The sequence below is a fragment of the Ambystoma mexicanum genome, chromosome 1q, assembly GCF_040938575.1.
Source record: "Ambystoma mexicanum isolate Mex_15411 chromosome 1q, UKY_AmexF1_1, whole genome shotgun sequence".
NCBI lineage: Eukaryota > Metazoa > Chordata > Amphibia > Caudata > Ambystomatidae > Ambystoma > Ambystoma mexicanum.
Genome location: NC_090922.1, coordinates 823,001,385 through 823,019,623, shown reverse-complemented (window position 1 = coordinate 823,019,623; position 18,239 = coordinate 823,001,385). Strand labels below are relative to the sequence as shown.

General features: G+C 45.5%; 1 protein-coding gene across 7 annotated transcripts in view; it reads left to right on the top strand.

The window, feature by feature from the left end:
* CACNA1E (calcium voltage-gated channel subunit alpha1 E) overlaps window positions 1–18,239 on the top strand; it is a 3,100,882-nt gene that overhangs the window by 2,753,439 nt on the left and 329,204 nt on the right. For all 7 annotated transcript variants that reach the window (XM_069641436.1, XM_069641438.1, XM_069641434.1 and 4 more), the window contains one exon: window positions 10,966–11,091. In XM_069641436.1, the coding sequence (XP_069497537.1) occupies window positions 10,966–11,091 (126 nt within the window). The remainder of the gene's footprint in view (window positions 1–10,965; window positions 11,092–18,239) is intronic.

Genomic DNA, 18,239 nt, shown 5'->3' with positions numbered 1-18,239 from the left:
TCTGTGGTAAACTGCTCAACCCATTACCCCTCAGAGTCCTGTCCATCCCCACATCCTTCCCCTTGATTGTAGCTTTCCCCTCCTTTTCCGGTTTCTCCCTCTTTATCCAGCTGCCCTCAACCCCTTCAAACTTCAATGCCCAGACTAACCCCCACTCTCTGGAATGGGTCTCAACTGTTACTCTTCCCAACATAAGAGGGGCTGTATTGTTGAGGAATCTTTGCATTTAATGATGGGGAGCGTAGTCCCTTTGGAACCCCTGGCCTAGATTGAACCATCTGGGGCCTTGCCTTATCTAGGAGGGGTCCCTTGAAGGGGTATTCAACTTTCTGAATTTTTGGCACCCCGGAATGCAACACTTATTAGCTTTAACAATGTGCCACGGTTCTTCCCTCCCTACGCCCTCCGGTCCCCTGGGGTTGCATTCCTGAGATCCCCCCAACTGCCCTGTGACTCTACTTATATCATCCTTTGTTATCAAGTGATATTTACGGCCCTCATTTCCAAAGGATATCGAGAAAGGAAAGCCCTGTCTGTACTGGTTGAAGACGAGAAAATGAAATCCAAAATACCATCCCGCGCATGTGTAGGGTCACAGACAAATTGTACCAGTTCCAAATCCAACATAGCCTCACGGAATTGAGAAAGTTCCTGAGGCATAGGGGCATTAAACCTCATGTTAAAGTCGCCTATGACCATCAAGTTCCCATATATGACTTGGAGGGCCGCACAAAAATCCCAGAAAGGATTAGGAAAGGACACATAGGGTCCAGGAGGGCGATCTATGACAAGAAAATGCCATGAAAAGAAGGACAATAGCGTGAAGCGTACCAGCAATGCTTCCATTTGCAGCTTATGAACCAAAGGGATCATAGAAATATGGAGGGAGGACCTAAATATCACAGCAACCCCCCTGCCTGGGTAAGCAGATGCCCGATCCAGATGAATAACACTATAATGAACCGGGAGGGCATGTGGGAATATCGGAGAGGATGTCTCTGTCAACCAGGTCTCAGTTACAAAGACCAGGTCAGGGTGTGTTTCAGACAGCTTCTCATAGAGAAAATGGGCATGAGCCACCATCGGTTGAGCATTCATAAGTAAGGATACTAAATGTTCTTTACCTGTGGCTTTAGACATTGCCCATTTTATAGATAATTCCTGGGAAGCGAAGGCCCCCCACTGGACCCAGCCTTGACCCGGACTGACCCAGACGGGCTTAACCTTGGCACAACTTCGGGGCGATAGATACCTGCCTGCTGCGCACGACCGCTGCGCTGTCTAAGCACAAGCTCCATTTCAGGCACCGGTTATTACCAGAGCCAATCATCTCCTCCTACCAACAGGCAGTGCGAACAGACTGCCCCTGATGATGAGTCGGGGGAAGAAAGAAAAGAAAGACTGAGCTAACCGAGCACAGGCCTCAGTGTGCAGCTGAGTCCAGTCACCCTCTGCCGCTATTCAGCTACAAGAAAATCATGCACCCATCATAAAAACAGAGAAATAAAATAAAATGATTATATAAAATAAAGCCCTAACTCGTAGTGTGAATGTATGTGTGCAGCGCCCAGTCTAGCACTCTAACCTGGAACAGCGTCCAGTGCTGTAAAAGGAAATACAAATCTTAGTCAAAGAAACATTAAAGAAAAAGATAAAACGCATAGCTCACAGCTGTACCTTCAAACCCACAGCAGCATGGATCCCTGTAGCCTAAAGCTCCACAGCCGCCAATCAGCTCCTCCAACCAACAGGCAGTGAGGACAGACTGCCCTTGATGATGAGTGGGGTGTGCTAAAGCAGTTCTATATAGAGTGTAAGGCTGATTGATTTGAATATTCATATAACCTCCCAGCTCAGATCAACACCAGAACCAAATTCCTTGGCTTGCCAAGTGTTATGCTTTCTATCACAGCTGAGTCAGGAATGTGTAAGAGAGGTAAATGCAGGCACCAGAAAGGGAGGTAGAGGAGGACCAGTCAGTTGCAGTGCCAAATCTGCCTGCCTGCGGTCCGGTATTGATTGATCTGTGTACCAACTCCAGATATGTCTACTGCTAGATGAAAGGAGTCAGTGCACACTGGGCCGAGGCTAGTGTTTTTGTGCCCTCTCAGATGCATAGGTTTTCCAATCATGGGGTATTTTGCACTTCCTTACAACTTACTGTCTCTCAGCTCAGCAAAGTAATACAACTCCTATTAAGGAGAAAATCTAATACCAGAGCCCTGTGGGAGCCATAGCTTCCCTTTCAAATATGTGTAAGCGAAGGGGTAAGATCATCCAAGTAAGCCAACTTGACTTTCTTGCAACAGAAGCCTTAAACATGCTTGGTGTTGCATATATTCTGCATGTAGCAGAGAATATGCATAAGCAATGATTTTAGGTACCCGATAGACTACACAGCCACAGGGTGGCAATCCTCCAGTTGGAAAGTCCCTGCTGCATTTCTCAAGAGTTCAGCTCCACACCGCTGCAGGCAGTCCACAGACCAGAACCACACAGCTGATAAAAGGAAATTTAAATTGTTCACAATGGTATACTATCCATAGCAAAATACCATATGTCAATAATCTAGCCTACTCTACCATTGTTCATTGACATACGAATCACGGCTACTGTAAGGGTGCAGAGGTAAGGCTCTGACACAATATGGGCGAGATTTCTGGGTAAAGGCTTTTATTAAAATGAGAGGGTTGGAAAAATACATCTCTATCCCTAAAGCTGGGGGTTCCCTACATCAAACGAAACTAGTGAAATTGTCAGGAAGTCCGAAAGTCTGTCACTGTCATGTCCTAAAACATGCTTCTGTCCCTAACACTAATAATCTAGGATAACTGTGCAAGGAGGGCCTTCTCCTAAAGCAAAACGTTTTTGTTGCGCTTTCAAACAACAGAAAAGTTCCCAGTCTCTCTGGTAATAAAGCGATGCAAAATAACGTTCCAAAATACACAACTCCAAAGGATAGAGTTGTGCTCCCTTCCCGTAAATATATTCTTCTCTCAAGTTGCTAGCTATCTCACAAGGACCTGTTGCTTGTCTTCACAGTTCCTTTATCCTACCAGCTTGGTATGGTCCGCTGCCAAGCACAGGATTCATTTTCCTTATTGGTACTAGGGTCCTTGACACTCTTATCCTCAGCGTCTCAAGTGTTTGCAGATCCCAGACTCGCAATACTTTACACAGCTTGGTTTACTTCCCTACCAAGCAAGTGCTTTCTCTTTTAATGTCTGTTTTCCTCTTTCGGGGCTGCAGACCTTGTTGGCATTCAACTTTGGCTTCACATATGGGTGCTATTCCCAGATTTGCAGGGTTTCACTGTATCCGTTAGGTTCACTCTCCTACCAAACATACAAATGTCTCTTATTTCCTATCTTCCTTTTGGGCCCCAGACTCTTTCTCTTAGGTGCTGTTCCGAGACTCACACCTTTGTGTTGTACACGCTGATTCACTCTGCTGCCAAGTATACAACTGTATCTCCTTTGTTTCAGGGACCCAGACCCTCTCTTGCCAGTTTCTGGGCTCACACCAGTGCTTCCCTGAACCTCTCACAGCTCCCGGGCAACCTGTGTACCAGTTTGCTTCCTTCTTGGTGATACAGATGTTCCCAGGCAGCTTTATACTTCCTGGAGGCTCCAGTAACATTTGCATCGTCCCTGCAGAATGCGGCATCTCTCCGGTTGCGCGTTATGTCTCCTACACGCTTTGCCATGCATCTGGGCAAGTCTCTCGCTATTCCTCTTTAGGGGCGGCTCTCCTCCTGCGTATCTCTGGCGCATTTGTTCCAGCCTGAGCTTGACACTGGCTTCCTTTGGAACTCACGCGTCAGGCTGATGTATTTGTTACAGCCAATCCCTAGGCCTGGAAAACTAGACTGCTCGCTCGGCTTTACACAAGTAATCCTTGAACTCCTGGCTATCTTCTTCGTCATAGGATCAACCTTAAAGGCACATGCATAATACTTTGGACTGCTTAGTATCTCATTGTTGTCATGTGGTTTAGTTTGGATGCCTGCCTAATACTTTGGATTACTTGGGTTATTATTTTTGTCATGTTGGTTAGTTTGGCTAACATGACAACAATACATATTAGCCCTATGCAGGAAGGGGGCAGGAGGATTTGGAAGAGGATTTTGGTATGTTAGAGCAGGGAGATACTGCATTCTCTGGTGATGTTCGTCTTCAATCTCATAGGGGGATTCCTTCCCCATGTGATGCTCTCTCGGTGCACACCCCCCAGGGGGACTATTGTACTCTGGACGCACCACCCTGGTCCCATAAGAAAGGTCTCCCGTAAGGAAGAAGCAACAATATCCTCAGATTCATCACACTACACATGTCTGGGAATAAGGTGAGTGTGGACTGGATTTCAGATTTCCTTGCTGACTAAGCTAAGGCATATATTTTACATAACCTTATCTTCAATCTGATTTTGTTGCTCAAAGATTTAATTTATCATGACTGATGTTATAAGTGTGAATGTGTCTGTGCATGCAACAGTATGTTTCTGCTACCAAAACATAATTCAAATGGATTGTGTCCTCCCACATATTCCTCATCTTTGATAATTATCTTGCAGCTTCAGCTGCTTCGGAAAAAATAATTCTCGACAGAGGGCGCTGTGCGGTAGCATCGATGACTGACTCAATGTCCCTCGAAGGCCTCCGTCCGATGGTCGACGTCATTCGCAGTATATGTAGCATGCACAGCCACTGTTGGCTTCCGTTCTGTTTTTCTGACGCAGCTTTCGCTGTGAGAGAAATTACAGCACGCTTCAGTTTGTTAAATAAGGGACGTCATGTCTTCACTGCCAAATCCATCGATGCCCAAGATGGGTTCAAAGACGTGTTAGGATTGCGGATTGAAGATGTCCATCGCTGACCCCCACCGCATTTGCCTGTGGTGCCTCGGCATGGAGCATTGTACGAAGGAGTGCAAATCCTGTCAGGCAATGAGAGAGCGCAAAGGTAAATTGGCAGTGGGTAGAATTCCAAAATCCCCTTCTGTCCCGAATAATGGTACTTTGGATGAGTCGAGAGATTCTCCTCATCAAAAAAGATCAAAGAAATCTTGATCGAGAAGTCGTTCACGTCATTATTCATCTTTTTCCAGGAAGCGGAAGAAAAGGTGTCATAGGTCTCCTTCTTCTTCGAGTGACTCCTCCCCCGAGAGAATAACATGTCCAACTAAATCTCACTCCCCAGAAAAATGGGAAGAATTTCGGAGGGAGATGATGAAAATCTTTGAGAGAGAAGCCCCTACTCCCTCGAAAGAAAGACCATGGGGGTCATTACGACTTGGGCGGTAAGGGATACCGGACACCGATAAGGAGACCGGTGCGGGTAATCCCTTACCGCCCTATTCCAAGGTCCCTTGGCGGGGACCGTAAGGAACGTGTGGTCTGACCACACGTCCCTTACTGGTCCCTCTAAGGGACCAGGGTGCTAATAACGGGTGTGCAAGTCGCGAGCCCGTTATTAGCACCCACCCCATTCCCATTAAGCCCTATAGGGGCTAAATGGGAATGGGGAATGGTTTGTTCAATGGGGATTTACCGGTCCCGCCAGGGTCGAACTGCACCAGTAAGTCCCCACTGAACAAGAACGGTGCCGGTCCCGGTATTGGAGGCAGCCATGGTGCAAATAGCGCCATGGCTACCTCCAATCTCGGAATGAGGCTCCATGTCCTGGTCACTCTGCATAAAGACGACAAGGATTAGTCTAAGGCTAAACCCTGTGCTCCCTCGAATCCGGGACGCAAGCCTGACAAACATCGAGAGCCTTCGAAAGCTCGAAAGAGTAAAAAGGTGTTTAGTACTGGATGAGTCGAGAGTCCAGCCCTTCCAGGGTTTTGTCGAAAACATCTTCGATAAAAACAAAATCGGTTCCATGGACGTCCCCGATATTGGAACCTTCGACATCCATATCAAGCCATCGACGCCAAAGTCAAAGACTTCAACGCCCTTAGCCTTGAGGCCTACTCTGAATACTTTTTCAGAGCCATTGAAGGCATCCCAAGAGAAATCATACAAGCCTCTACCATAAAAAGATTTCTTCAAATCTCTTTCTTCAATCTATGAAGAACATGAACCATCTGATGATTATCAGACACTGTTTGGTCTTCAATATGACAGCCCAAATGTGCCAGATGATTTCATTTCAGATGAATCTAGACTTAAAGATCTCTATGAAAAACTACAAACAGCCAGCTACATCTCCTGAGCTGGAATTTGCAAAGCCAAATCATGCAGATCATGCTGACAGCTCATATAGACAATTGAGGAGCAAGGTAGTAGAATATTTGCGTTGGAGTATACCTGCTCCTCCTTTTCAACAGGATGACTTGACGGACATATTGGATCAGGGTCCACCCACAGCGGAATCCCATTTTGCCCTTCCAAATTTCTGTGCAAAAAATAGTTACAACACATTGGGAAACCCCAGATTCTATTTCTGCGGTTAATAAAAACGTTATCAAAAAATATAGACCGTCAAGCAGTGACCCATATTACTTGACCAAACACCCGACTCCAGAAAGTTTGGTAATCCAAGCAGCCACGCCCACAAAACAATCTGCTTACTCTACCATTCCTACAGACAGGGATGATAAACGGGTGGACGCTTAGGCGCAGAAAGTATTTACTGCCGGTAGCATGGCCTTGAAATCGGCAAATGTCACTTGTGCCTTATCTAAATTTTTATGTCATGCTGTAGGATTGCGCAGCAGTGGCGGCAAAGCTTCCTGGCTACATCAAGGATGGTAAGGAGGCAATGTGTGAGTGCTTCCAGTCAGGTCTGGATACTCCAAATAGTATTAGCAGATCCATGGCGACTAGCACCGTGATACGCAGATTCGCGTGGCTGAGGAAGTCTGGATTTGCACCGGATGTGCAATCTAGATTACTCAATATGCCTTTTGACCACTCAAAACTGTTTGGTAGCAAGGCTGATGAAAGTCTGGAAAGGCTACAGACCTCAAAAGCGGGAGAAAAATCTCTTAGCGCCGCCATTAGACACCCTCAATATTCCTACTCCGGTACGTCATCTTGGCGGGGTAAGTCCTTTTGTTTCTACTCGTCAATTGGAAGAGGGAGAAGACACGCCAATCATAGAGGACAAAGAATATTCCCTCGTGATGGACGAGGGGGAGGTGCTAGATCAGCCCAAGCAGCGACAGCTTTGCCCTCAGCCGCTGCATCAGCTGTCTCAAAACCTCTCTGAGGCCTTAATCTACAAGACCCCCATGGGAAGCAGGCTTTCAAAGCATATCAAAGAGTGGCGAGACATTACTTCAGATGTTTGGGCACTGGAAAGAGTGGCGCAGGGTTACTGCCTTCCTTTTTTAAAAAGGCCCCAGAATCATCCACCAGGGAACAGCTCATTGAAAATTCCAGATCTGCTCCTTATGCAGGTAATTTTTATCCTGCTAGATAAAGGTGCAATAGAACCAGTACCTGCAACGGAGAGAAGCAAGGGTTGATACTCACCATATGTTGTAATCCCCAAAAAGGATGGAGGATTGAGACCCATCTTGGACTTAAGAAACTTGAACAAGTTCCCCAGGAAGGGCAAGTTCAAGATGGTTACCCTTTCTCAGATCCGTCAGGCCCTCCAACTCCAAGACTGGATGGTATCATTGGACCTTCAGGATGCTTACTTTCATGCACCTATCCATCACAAGCACAGAAAGTACCTGAGATTCGCAGTTAGCGTTTCTCATTTTCATTTTCGAGTTCTGCCATTTGGGCAGACCTCTGCCCGAGGGTTTTCACCAAGTTGATCGTGGTGGTGTGCAGCAAGTCTCAGGAAAGGGGGGATTCATATCTACCCCTACCTGTATGATTGGCTGATCAGGGCTTGTGCTCCCGAACAGACACTGGATCATCTCAGCGTGACTTGCCACTTTCTCCACAAACTGGGTTCTCCCTCAATTACAAGAAGTCAAACATGATACCATCTCAAAGACTCCAATTCATAGAAGCAGTCCTGGATGCCTCCTTGGGAAAAGCCTCATCACCCAAGGTTGGGGCTCATCACATTCTGCAGATGGTCAGAAAATTTCAGAGTGCCCAGAGTCTTTCGGCCTTCGATTTTCTTGAGGTTGCTCGGCCTCATGGCATCTTGCATTTTTCTGGGACCAGAGGCTAGTCTGAGAATGAGTTCTCTCCATTGGGCTCTCAGGACTCAATGATCCCAATTCTCAGGTTGGATATCAGACCTCCTTCAGGTTCCAACCAGAGTCGCACAGGACCTTCTGTGATGGGCCTGTGAGGATACCATTCTGAGGGCAGAATCTTTTTGGCAACCATGGCCGGAGATAACAGTAGTGACGGATGCCTCACTCACGGGGTGAGGAGCCCACACCAACATCTGACAATCAGCGGTCGTTGGTCTCCTTCGGAGTCCAAACTACATATCAATCTTTTGGTGCAGAGGGCAAACAGACTAGCGCTGAAGGCCTTTCTACCCTCTGTACAGGGAAAGAATGTCCTGATAATGACAGACAACGCAGTGGCCATGTACTACCTCAACAAGAGGTCTAGGGTCACTACCATTGTGCAGAGAGGCAATGCAGCTCTGGTACTGGGAAATTCAAGAAGGAATCTCCCTATCGGCAGTTCACCTAGCCAGAGAGGAGAACACAGTAGCAGATGGTCTGAGCAGGCAGAGCACAGTTTCCCACGAGTGGGAACTAGCTCATGAAGTCCCTTAAGAGATCTTCACCCTTTGGGGAAACCCTCAAATGGATCTGTTCACGACCAGCGTCAACCAGAAGTTTGAGTTATTCTGCTGCAGGGAATTTCCCCCAAGAGGAGCTCTAGGAGATGCGGTTGTGGTGGACTGGGAGTTTCCACTTCTGTACGCGTTCCCTCCAGTCCCCGTCATTCCTCACGTGATCAGGAGGTTGAGAAAGGTTGGGAAATCCATGATCCTAATTGCCCTGCATTGGGCCAGGAGGATGTGGTACCTGGATCTTCTGGACATGTCCATTTGCCCTCCGATATGTCTTCCACAAAGAGAGTACCTTCTCTCGTGATAGGAGGGTCAGGTTCTCCACCCAGAGGTCAACACACTCAGCCTTCACACATGGTTTCTGAGGGGCTGAGGTACAAGGATTGGGAACTCCCAGAAGTCGTAATGAAGATTTTGCTTGCGGCCAGAAGGCCAGCAACAAAAATCCTTATATCGCTGTCATTGGAAAAAGTTCAGCAGCTGGTATAGGGATAAGAATGTGGATCCATTTCAGTGCGATACACCCACAGTGTTATCTTTTCTACTTCTTAGCAACAATAAAAGGTTATCGGGCAGCGCTTTCAATTTTCAAGCGCTCATCAGAGGAAACCTCATACTTTAAGATCCCTTTAATCATTCAATTTCTTTAAGGACTCACTAATGTGTTTCTTCCTACTCCTTTTCAGGTAACTGTTTGGGAGTTAAATCTTGTACTAGAATTCTTAACATGCATTCCTTTTGAACCCATGCACTCATATCCATTGAGACTATTGATACTAAAAACTGTTTTGCTAGTCGCAATCACATCTGCCCACAGGGTGAGCGAATTGCAAGCACTGTCTTGTAAACCTCCATATACGGTCTTCCATAAGGATAATGTTAAGACCTTTTCTGCCAAAAATAGTCTCCGACTTCCATTTGACCCCAAAAGATAGCTTTACCAACTTTCTATCCCCCTCCTCATCCTGGAAAGGAAGAGGAGAGGTTACATAAACTGGACCGTCGGATATACAGGTAACAAATTGGGCTAAGCAATAACAAAACAGACTATATCCAGATGGATTATTCTGGCTATCCAAGAATGCTATAGACTGGCTGGTAAAGATCCCCCAGAGGGTCTAAAAGCTCACTCAACCAGGGGCATGCCTACTTTTTCCGCTCTTCATAGAGGAGTACCTATTAAAGACCTTTGTGTGGCAGCCGCATGGTCTACCGTACACACCTTTGTGAAACTTACTACCTGGACCCTTCTTTCACTCAAGAGCGAGCTTTCGGGAAAGCTATCTTGCACTCTGTGCATGATAAATGCTAATGATAGATCTAAATTCTTTTCCCACATCCAAGACTAATACTGCTTTGGGAGGCTATCAAAGTTTAGGAATACGTGGGAGGACACAATCCATTCGCAGAACAAGTTACTTACCCCTGGTAACATTCTTTCAATTCGATGTTCCTCCCATGTATTCCTCATCGCCCATCCCAATCTACCCCGCTGCAGAATTTACGTGTGTTACACTCTGCACGTTCTCAGAAGTCTTCTAAGTCTAAAGAGGCACTAGTAATTCTTCTAAACATGGAAAAACAAGAACTGATGCCAATGGCGCTGCGCGTAATACACATACTGCGGATGACGTCGATCATCGGACGGAAGCCTTCGAGAGACATCGAGTCATTGGCGCCACCGCAGAGCACCCTCTGTCGAGAATTATTTTTTCCCGAAGCAGCTGAAGCTGGAAGATAATTATCAAAGATGTGGAATAAGTGGGAGGAACATCCAATCGAAATAACGTTACCAGGGGTAAGTTATTTGTTCATCTGTGCAAGACTCAGTGTCTCAAAACACACAATTATGATACACTTTTGCTTGTCCTCAGATGGTGTTTTGGGATGTAGCAAGTTGCACTTGGTCACTGACTGTTGAGAATGTTATGTAAGTCAGTGCAGCCCCAGCTGCATAGTTTGACTTTCTGGAAGAGGCATCTTCTAGTCATAGTAGCTGCCTTTTCACTATTAGACCATCTGCGCTGCTGAATGGGGCATCAATGAGTCATGGTCAGCAGATCTTTGGCAGTGTAGTCCTCTCCCACATTGTACCCAAATGGTGAGCCTGTGCTGCGTGCCATGTCTAATGGACCACCTTCACACTCTGTTAATAACTAGGCTACTGGTGTGGCAGCTGCAAAATCACCTAGTCTTGACTACTTGACACTTGGAACTGTAACCTCTCTCCCTGTCTGCAGCTGGTGAACACAAGCAGCTTCAACATGAGTTTCCTGAAGCTCTTCCGAGCTGCCCGCCTCATTAAGTTGCTCCGCCAGGGCTACACCATCCGCATCCTGCTGTGGACCTTCGTGCAGTCCTTCAAGGTAGGTGCGTTCTATTCTAATAGAGTATGTGGTATTTGGGAGGAAAAGGGGATGCAAACTGAACATCCTAGCTCTGAACACTACAAAAGTTCCTTTCTCATGGCTCTATCTCAGTCTAGTACTGGTTCAGCCACACATGCCTGACATGACTGGTGAAATGTTGTGTTCCATCCGCTGCCCTAAATGAATATCTGTTCTGCTGCTGGATTTCTATGGACCAGAGAGAACTTCTTGTTCCTCCCTTTGCAACAGCCTATCCCTGTGCTCTACTACTGAATATCTGTAATCAGGCATATTTGACTGTGACTCAATCCTACCTGAGCTTTACTGTCCTGTGCAACCAGAAAGAGGGCCCTGCCTCTTGAAGTACTGCAGGCTCTGCATGACCTGGGAAAATCGATTGTCCAATACTCTGTCCCATTTCAAAAGCCTCTGCTCCAGAGTCTAAATATTCCTGCCACAGAAAGGTTCCTGTCTCACAATGTATCCCACCTGCTGTCACTGGTTCTCCGGGCCCCCCGGTGTCCTAGTTTCCAAACCATACTACTTGTATGTATTACCATACTTTTACAGTACTTGGAATTCCCACTTAAGCCATGCTAATGAGACATCCGTACCCTTTAAGAAGAGTACACAACCTCCAATGCAAAAGAAGATTGAGCATATACATGGCCTCAGTAATAACCTGTCCGCATTCCACTTCTCCCCATGCCCCACCATCACTTATTGGCCTTTCCTGAGTTAGTCCTGCTTTCGATAAATGTGTTCAATCCTCTCCTTCGTCTTTTCATAATTTTTGTTCTTGCATCTCTTATGAGATTTCTTTAGCATAGTTGTGCATTTTCCCATCAATTATTGGTCTTCCTATTCATACAGTTTGCATCCTATTAATGAGTAAGCTACTGGAAAAAAATAATGCCTCCTGGCAAAAACTTGATTGAAGCACCCAATGTACTGGAACCTTTTCAGGCTGCTCTCTGGCTGGAAAGAGGGGCCAAATACGTTCTTATATCTGTTATGGATGACCTAGCTAGGGCACTTCATGGTTGTGAAATGTATGTCTTCAGTAGAAGAGGAGGGGTGACTTTGTTAGGCGAGGTAGGAAGGTGGAAACAGCTGTTGCAGGAGGTGGAGACACAGAGGAAAAGAAGACAACCCACACAAAGTGCTGGAAAAACATCAGGGGGACGCGATGAGATGGAATGAGAGACATCAGGAGAAGGTGCTAAAACAGCAGGAGAGATATCAATAGGGGGTGTTTGATCATCATTCTACATTCAGGATGAAATTCTGCATCTTGTTTAGGAGAAATGAACGAAGCGTAACTCTGCCACAATTGTGCCTAAGCAAGCAATAGATTGAGTTCCCTGGGTGAAGAGTCTCTCTGTGTTTCCCTCTACCCCAGTCTAAACAGTGGGGGCTCTTGGATGACTTGGGCGAGGCAACATCGAAATGGCTTAACCACTATTCTGCCAAAAAGAGAATAAGAGTGATGCCTATTGTTGCACTGAGACCGCTAAAAGCTGGGGATTGTCTTGCAATATATTGCAATCAGATGTGGTCAGAGATCTATGTTCATGAGGAAACTGCCTCCAGTTGTGGTGCCGGAATATGAACACAACCCATTGTCAATCGAACGCCTGGTCTTCAAGATTCTTAAGGGCCTCATTACACGGTAGGCGGTAAGGGTTTACCGGCACCGGTAAGGGCACCGGTACTGGTAAACCCTTACCACCTTACTACGAGTTCCATTTGCGGGACCCGACCTTAACGGCTGGTTTTACCAGCCGTTAAAGTAGGGTGCTGCAAAGGGACCTCAGTGCTAATTACGGTACCGCAATTTGTGGTATCGTAATTACCACCTTCCCCATTCCCATTATGCCATATGGGGCAAAAATGGGAATGGGGAAGGGCCTTGGTGAATGGGGAATTACCGGCCCCACTAACCTTGGAGTAGGCCGGTAATTCCGCCAGCCAACAAGGCGGACACGTTAAATTACCGGCGGCAACCATGGTTCTAAAAGCGCCATGGTTACCGCACAACGTGTAATGAGGCCCTCATTAGTGTAGCTTGCAGTCAGGAAAAGCCTGCACTGTTCACAAGGCAAGGGGTGTAGTTCTTAGGTGTTTTTTAAAATCCTGCATTTTCATGATAGAACTCTAGAAGAGTGTGCTAGACCTTCAGTTTCTTGGAAAAGTTTTGTTCAACCCAACTACAGACAGTGGGTGCTGTTACAACCAAATACCTCAGCATCATATAGGCAAGCTGGTATACCCCATTCTATGTCAGTCTGCCTTTCACTTAGATAGAGCAGGTTCCCCCTGTGGTACCATCTGTTTCTCTGACATCCTACAAAATACTTTTTTCAAGCCTCTGGTATGTCCTACTTCAAATTCAGATACACCTGAGCTCTGTGGCAATACCACAATGATGATTCATTGTGAAAGACCTAGAGTTCCTCTACTTAGTGGGACAGAATGTAAACTATGCACCTCTTAGCTTATCTTCTATGTTCCCTACAGAATAAATCAGAGTCTACAATAGTTCTTGCAGATGTTAATACAGAACCCTTAGAGGGCAGGGTTGATACTCAAGGTCTCTTAGAGTCAACCGCCTAGGACCTAGTTTCTGTTGAAAGTAAATGTCACCATAGTCACTCCCTCTCAGTGCCACCAACCTGCAAGTTGCTTACTACAGTATTTTGGTTACACTGATGCTCTGGATTCTATGATTGAAGGCTTGTGGAACTCCCTACCATTTCAGACTGCCACTTTTCAGGCTGAACTCTGCGCAGGGACTGGCTGCTTTTAGCTTCCTCTTCCATGGAGACCTGGCAACACCCAGACCAAGTGAAAGACATGTTGCTGATATTGGATGTTTTGAGTAAAGACAGCCAATTCATACATGAAACTGCCCAGAGTTCTCAGTTAATAGGGCCCTCTTGAATATAGGTATGGGTGAAGGACTTCCAATGTCTCAAGCTAAATCAAGTCATATGGGAGGGAATAAAAAAATTCTGCTCCAGGAATTACACCAGAGATGGTTGTTTCAAAAACATGTACGATGCCTAGCCTTGTGTATTCGGGTCGTGTTATTCACTCTCTGGAATGCAGACAAGTGAAATGCAACTCCTGCTAGTCAAGCTCTGAGTTCAGAAGGATTCCTAACACAAAATAGTGCATATCACACCAGATCTGGGCTGAGGACTTCTCTGATGGGCAAAAGTGAATCATCTTGCTGCAAGGCCGAGTTGTAATAATGTTTCACCCAATCACAAACTCTTCTGAATATTAATATAGCTGGGTTGAAGTTCATGACTTGTGTTCTTTTGAGGAAAGAGATCTCTGCATAATTAGTCAAGAGCTCAGGAGATTCTGATCTTGAAAGTGTTCTTAACTTAAGTCAGACTAAAGAGAATACTCATATAGATGAGCAACATGACTTGCATGTTCTATGAGAACAAAGCAGTGAGGCAAACATCTGTGGAGACCCTGCTTTCTACCAATGAAAATTTGCTCACTATGCCTTTGGAGAAGAATGACTGCGGCTTCCTGGGTGGAGGCACATGCCTGGAAGCTCTCCATGTTTCACCAAGCAACTCTGGGTTTAGTGTGATTTGTCTCTGAACACATGTGGCCTGATTTATCTTAACTTTGCCCCTGTGCAGCATTTGGGCGAAATTAATTTAGCACACATTTTTCTGTTTGTTTAATAGGGAATTGAGAAAAGGGGTTTCTCCCCATCCGCCTTATTTCTAACAATGTTTTCTTGAGGGGCAAAAATGTGCTGAACTGTTTTTATTACTGTGTTTGCTACACAACATAACATTAAATATAGTTGGCACATTTCTTGTTATGTTACACTGCAAACACAGTACAAAAAACTGTAATCTTTTCAGTAGTGGAATTATTTTTAGATCCTTTTTGTTTGTATTACTTTATTGTGCATTTGGTTATCAAAAGACAGACCTTAAGCACATTTACAACATTATATGACATACATTAAAATAGCAATTCATTCTTATAAAATATACTAAAATATCTAAGCTCTTCTAAATACTCATATTAATATCATATCAAAAGAAAAGAGATAAAAATAGAAAAAATAAAAATTCTGATTTAAAATCGTGACACTACTTTTTCACTTGTCCATTTCACATAGTTCATTCTCACAAGTCAAAATCGGCCTATCAAGTACATTCAGGAACACTTTAAATGTTTTGACACCTCATTCCAGATGTAGTAAGCAGCAGCAGTGATGACAATCGATTTGGCTCTAAATAATGTATTCCAAAATTGATCAGTTTCAGTTTGTTCGATATGCTCAACAAATTTCCCATATCCTTTTTAGATAATACAGACTGTGGCAAAACCTGTATGTTCCATTCTGTATTACCCAAACTGCAAAACCCATTTGCTCAGTTTTTAGCAACAGTATAACCCTTCGCTATTCTGGCCCCTGGAAACAAGGGGCCAGAATATCGAACAACACATTTCAATTTCTATAATTTCACCAAATCCGAATCATGGTGTGCTGAGAGATTGGAAGAAATCTGCATGTGCTGACAGATGGAGCATGCTCTTTGGAATCCCGCTATGCCTACCTCGATTCCAAGTGTAGCATCTTGGCCAGAATGAATGACTAGATGCAGGAAGAAGGGAGAGAGTTGCTCCGTCTTCAGCCTGGGGCAACTGAACCACAAGCATTGGAAGATAAAATAAAGTAAAGGTCAGAAATTACTTGAAAATGGACAGGTGAAATATGTCCTTGCTTTTACTTTAGAATTTGTTTTTTTGCTGATGTATAACTGACTTTTGTGTAATGCCATAACTTTCTTTTAATACTTATGATTTGACATGGTATAAAAGCTCTGTAAGACAACATAACATAACTAGTAAATATGTTTTCAGAATAGGACGAAAAGCATGCTTGGAATTGGCATGTGCCTTAATCCCGTGCTGTATCCCAGAACATTTGTCTTTCGAGCATGGCCTAATATGTCATCTTTAACAGCTCCCACAATGTTGGCTGCTCTTAGCTTGCTAGTAGAAGTTGAAGAGCCAGATTTGTGTGAGATGCTGAGAAGGTGGGTGAAGAAAAGGGCTCCTAGAGAGGCTCACCAGAAGAAGCTCTCATCCCCAAGGCGAGGAGCCCCACTCAAATAAGAGGCATTTTTCCATTTCAGTGCATTATGGGGTTCTGATTACAGGTTCAATAAATACATTTGGAGATACTACTGATTCAAAAAGTAAGTCTTGTAAGGGCGTGGAAGTGTGGCTGTGCAAGAGCAGTCTTCTGCAGTGTCAGACGGAAATCTCACTCGTGAAGCTCTGGCTCCATGTGTTTTGGAAATTGACTGCTTCAGGTGAACGACATTTAAGGCAGTGGGGCTTACCTTCAAAAGCTGCTTTCCCACGCGGGGCACGGCTTTGTAAAGGTAGTCTTCTGCAGTCCACTGCAATCCCTGCTTACTGGCTCTGGCATTACTCATCTGTTAGATATCCTTCCAGCTTCAGCTGCTCAGAAACATTTTTGAGAGGGGGCCATTATGAATCGACATCGACCCTTCTTGAGTGAACTGGGCCACTCCTCGACTGCGTATGTGACGTTGGCTTTATATATGTTAAGTCTCGGCCCCCTTTACCTCAGTTCCTTTTTTCTGCACACTCAGCATGCTGTCTTTCGGACATTGTCTTCGTTGAGAGACATTTATGTTCGATTCATCAAGCTGAATGGCCCTAAAGCTTCAAGTTTTAATTTTGTCAAAACTGCGGCTCAGAGATATCCAGCATCAACCCACATGATTTCTGCGCGGGGTGCCTGAGAAAGGACCACGATGTTGAGGAGTACACTACTTGTCAGCAGGTAAACTAGAAATCTATTGGTTAGGGTAACACTCAGGCAACCTTTGTTGAAGTCCTTGATGCATTTGACCCTCAAGTCGTTGAGCCAAGACACCAAAGGGCCCACACCCGAAAAGGAGGGCAAGCACCATAAAAAAGGCAAACACGCATTCCCATTCCCGAAGCAGTTAATGACATTCGTCCTCCCACAAAAAGAGGCAACGTCATTGGCACAGACAAAACTCTGACTCAACGGATGAGTGGGGTAAGTCTGGCCCTGCTCTGAGTCCCCTGAGGGAAGAGTGGGAGATATTCAACAATCACATTTTCCATTGATGACTGTTGCGCGTTCCTTTGTCCTCGAATCTCTGTCGACGTTGTTCGACACTATGTGGTCAATTTATGATAATGAAGAGGACCAGGTACCTTTTGGCTTTTATCCTATGGGCGGAGGAGCTGGGACACCTTTTTTCTTCACAGACCAAGCAGATTTGTGGCTCTGACTGAAGGTTTGCAAGAGGCAAGTGGGCTCGATATGTCCCCTGACCTTGATTTGCAAACAGGCTGCCCTCTATGGACAATAAACTAGAACTATTGATAAGGTGGTTAAAGGCTTGCATCTGGCCACTGCGGCCAAACTACTGATGGCATATGAGCTGACAGACATCCTGGACAAAGGTCCACAGACTGAGACATTTAATGCAGCTATCTCAGATCCCATTATCACATTTTGGCAGAGACCATGTTCCACGCCAGCTGTGGATGCTAACCTCACCAAAAAATACAAGCCATCTAGGGGAGATCTGCCCTTCCTACCATCTCACCCTATGACAGAAGGTCTGGTGGTCCAAGCCACCACAGTGAGCTCTAGGCCAGCCACATCCATCTCCAATCTTCCCAATGGTAGGGAATAAAAAAAAAACAGACACCTTGGCTAAGAATATCTTTGCATCAGGGAGCATGGCCCTGAAGGCAGTCAATGCTTCCTGTGCATTCGCAAAATACGCCCACGGACTCTGGAGGGTCCTAGCGGAAGCTGCAGAGCACCTCCCATCTGGAGAGTTGAGAGTTTGGTTTTTGCGTAACATTGACAATAGCAAAGAGGTGGCATGTCCGGCACTGCAGACAGGCCTGGACACTGCAGATTACACAGGCTGCACCATGGTTACGTCCATGGTATTGCATAGGTCAGCTTACCTCCACAGTTCTGGGTTCTCACCTAATGTACAAGCCAAACCTCTGGACATAGCGTTTAATGGTGAGCATCTGTTCGGCCAGAAGGCCAACAAGTCTTTGAAAAAATT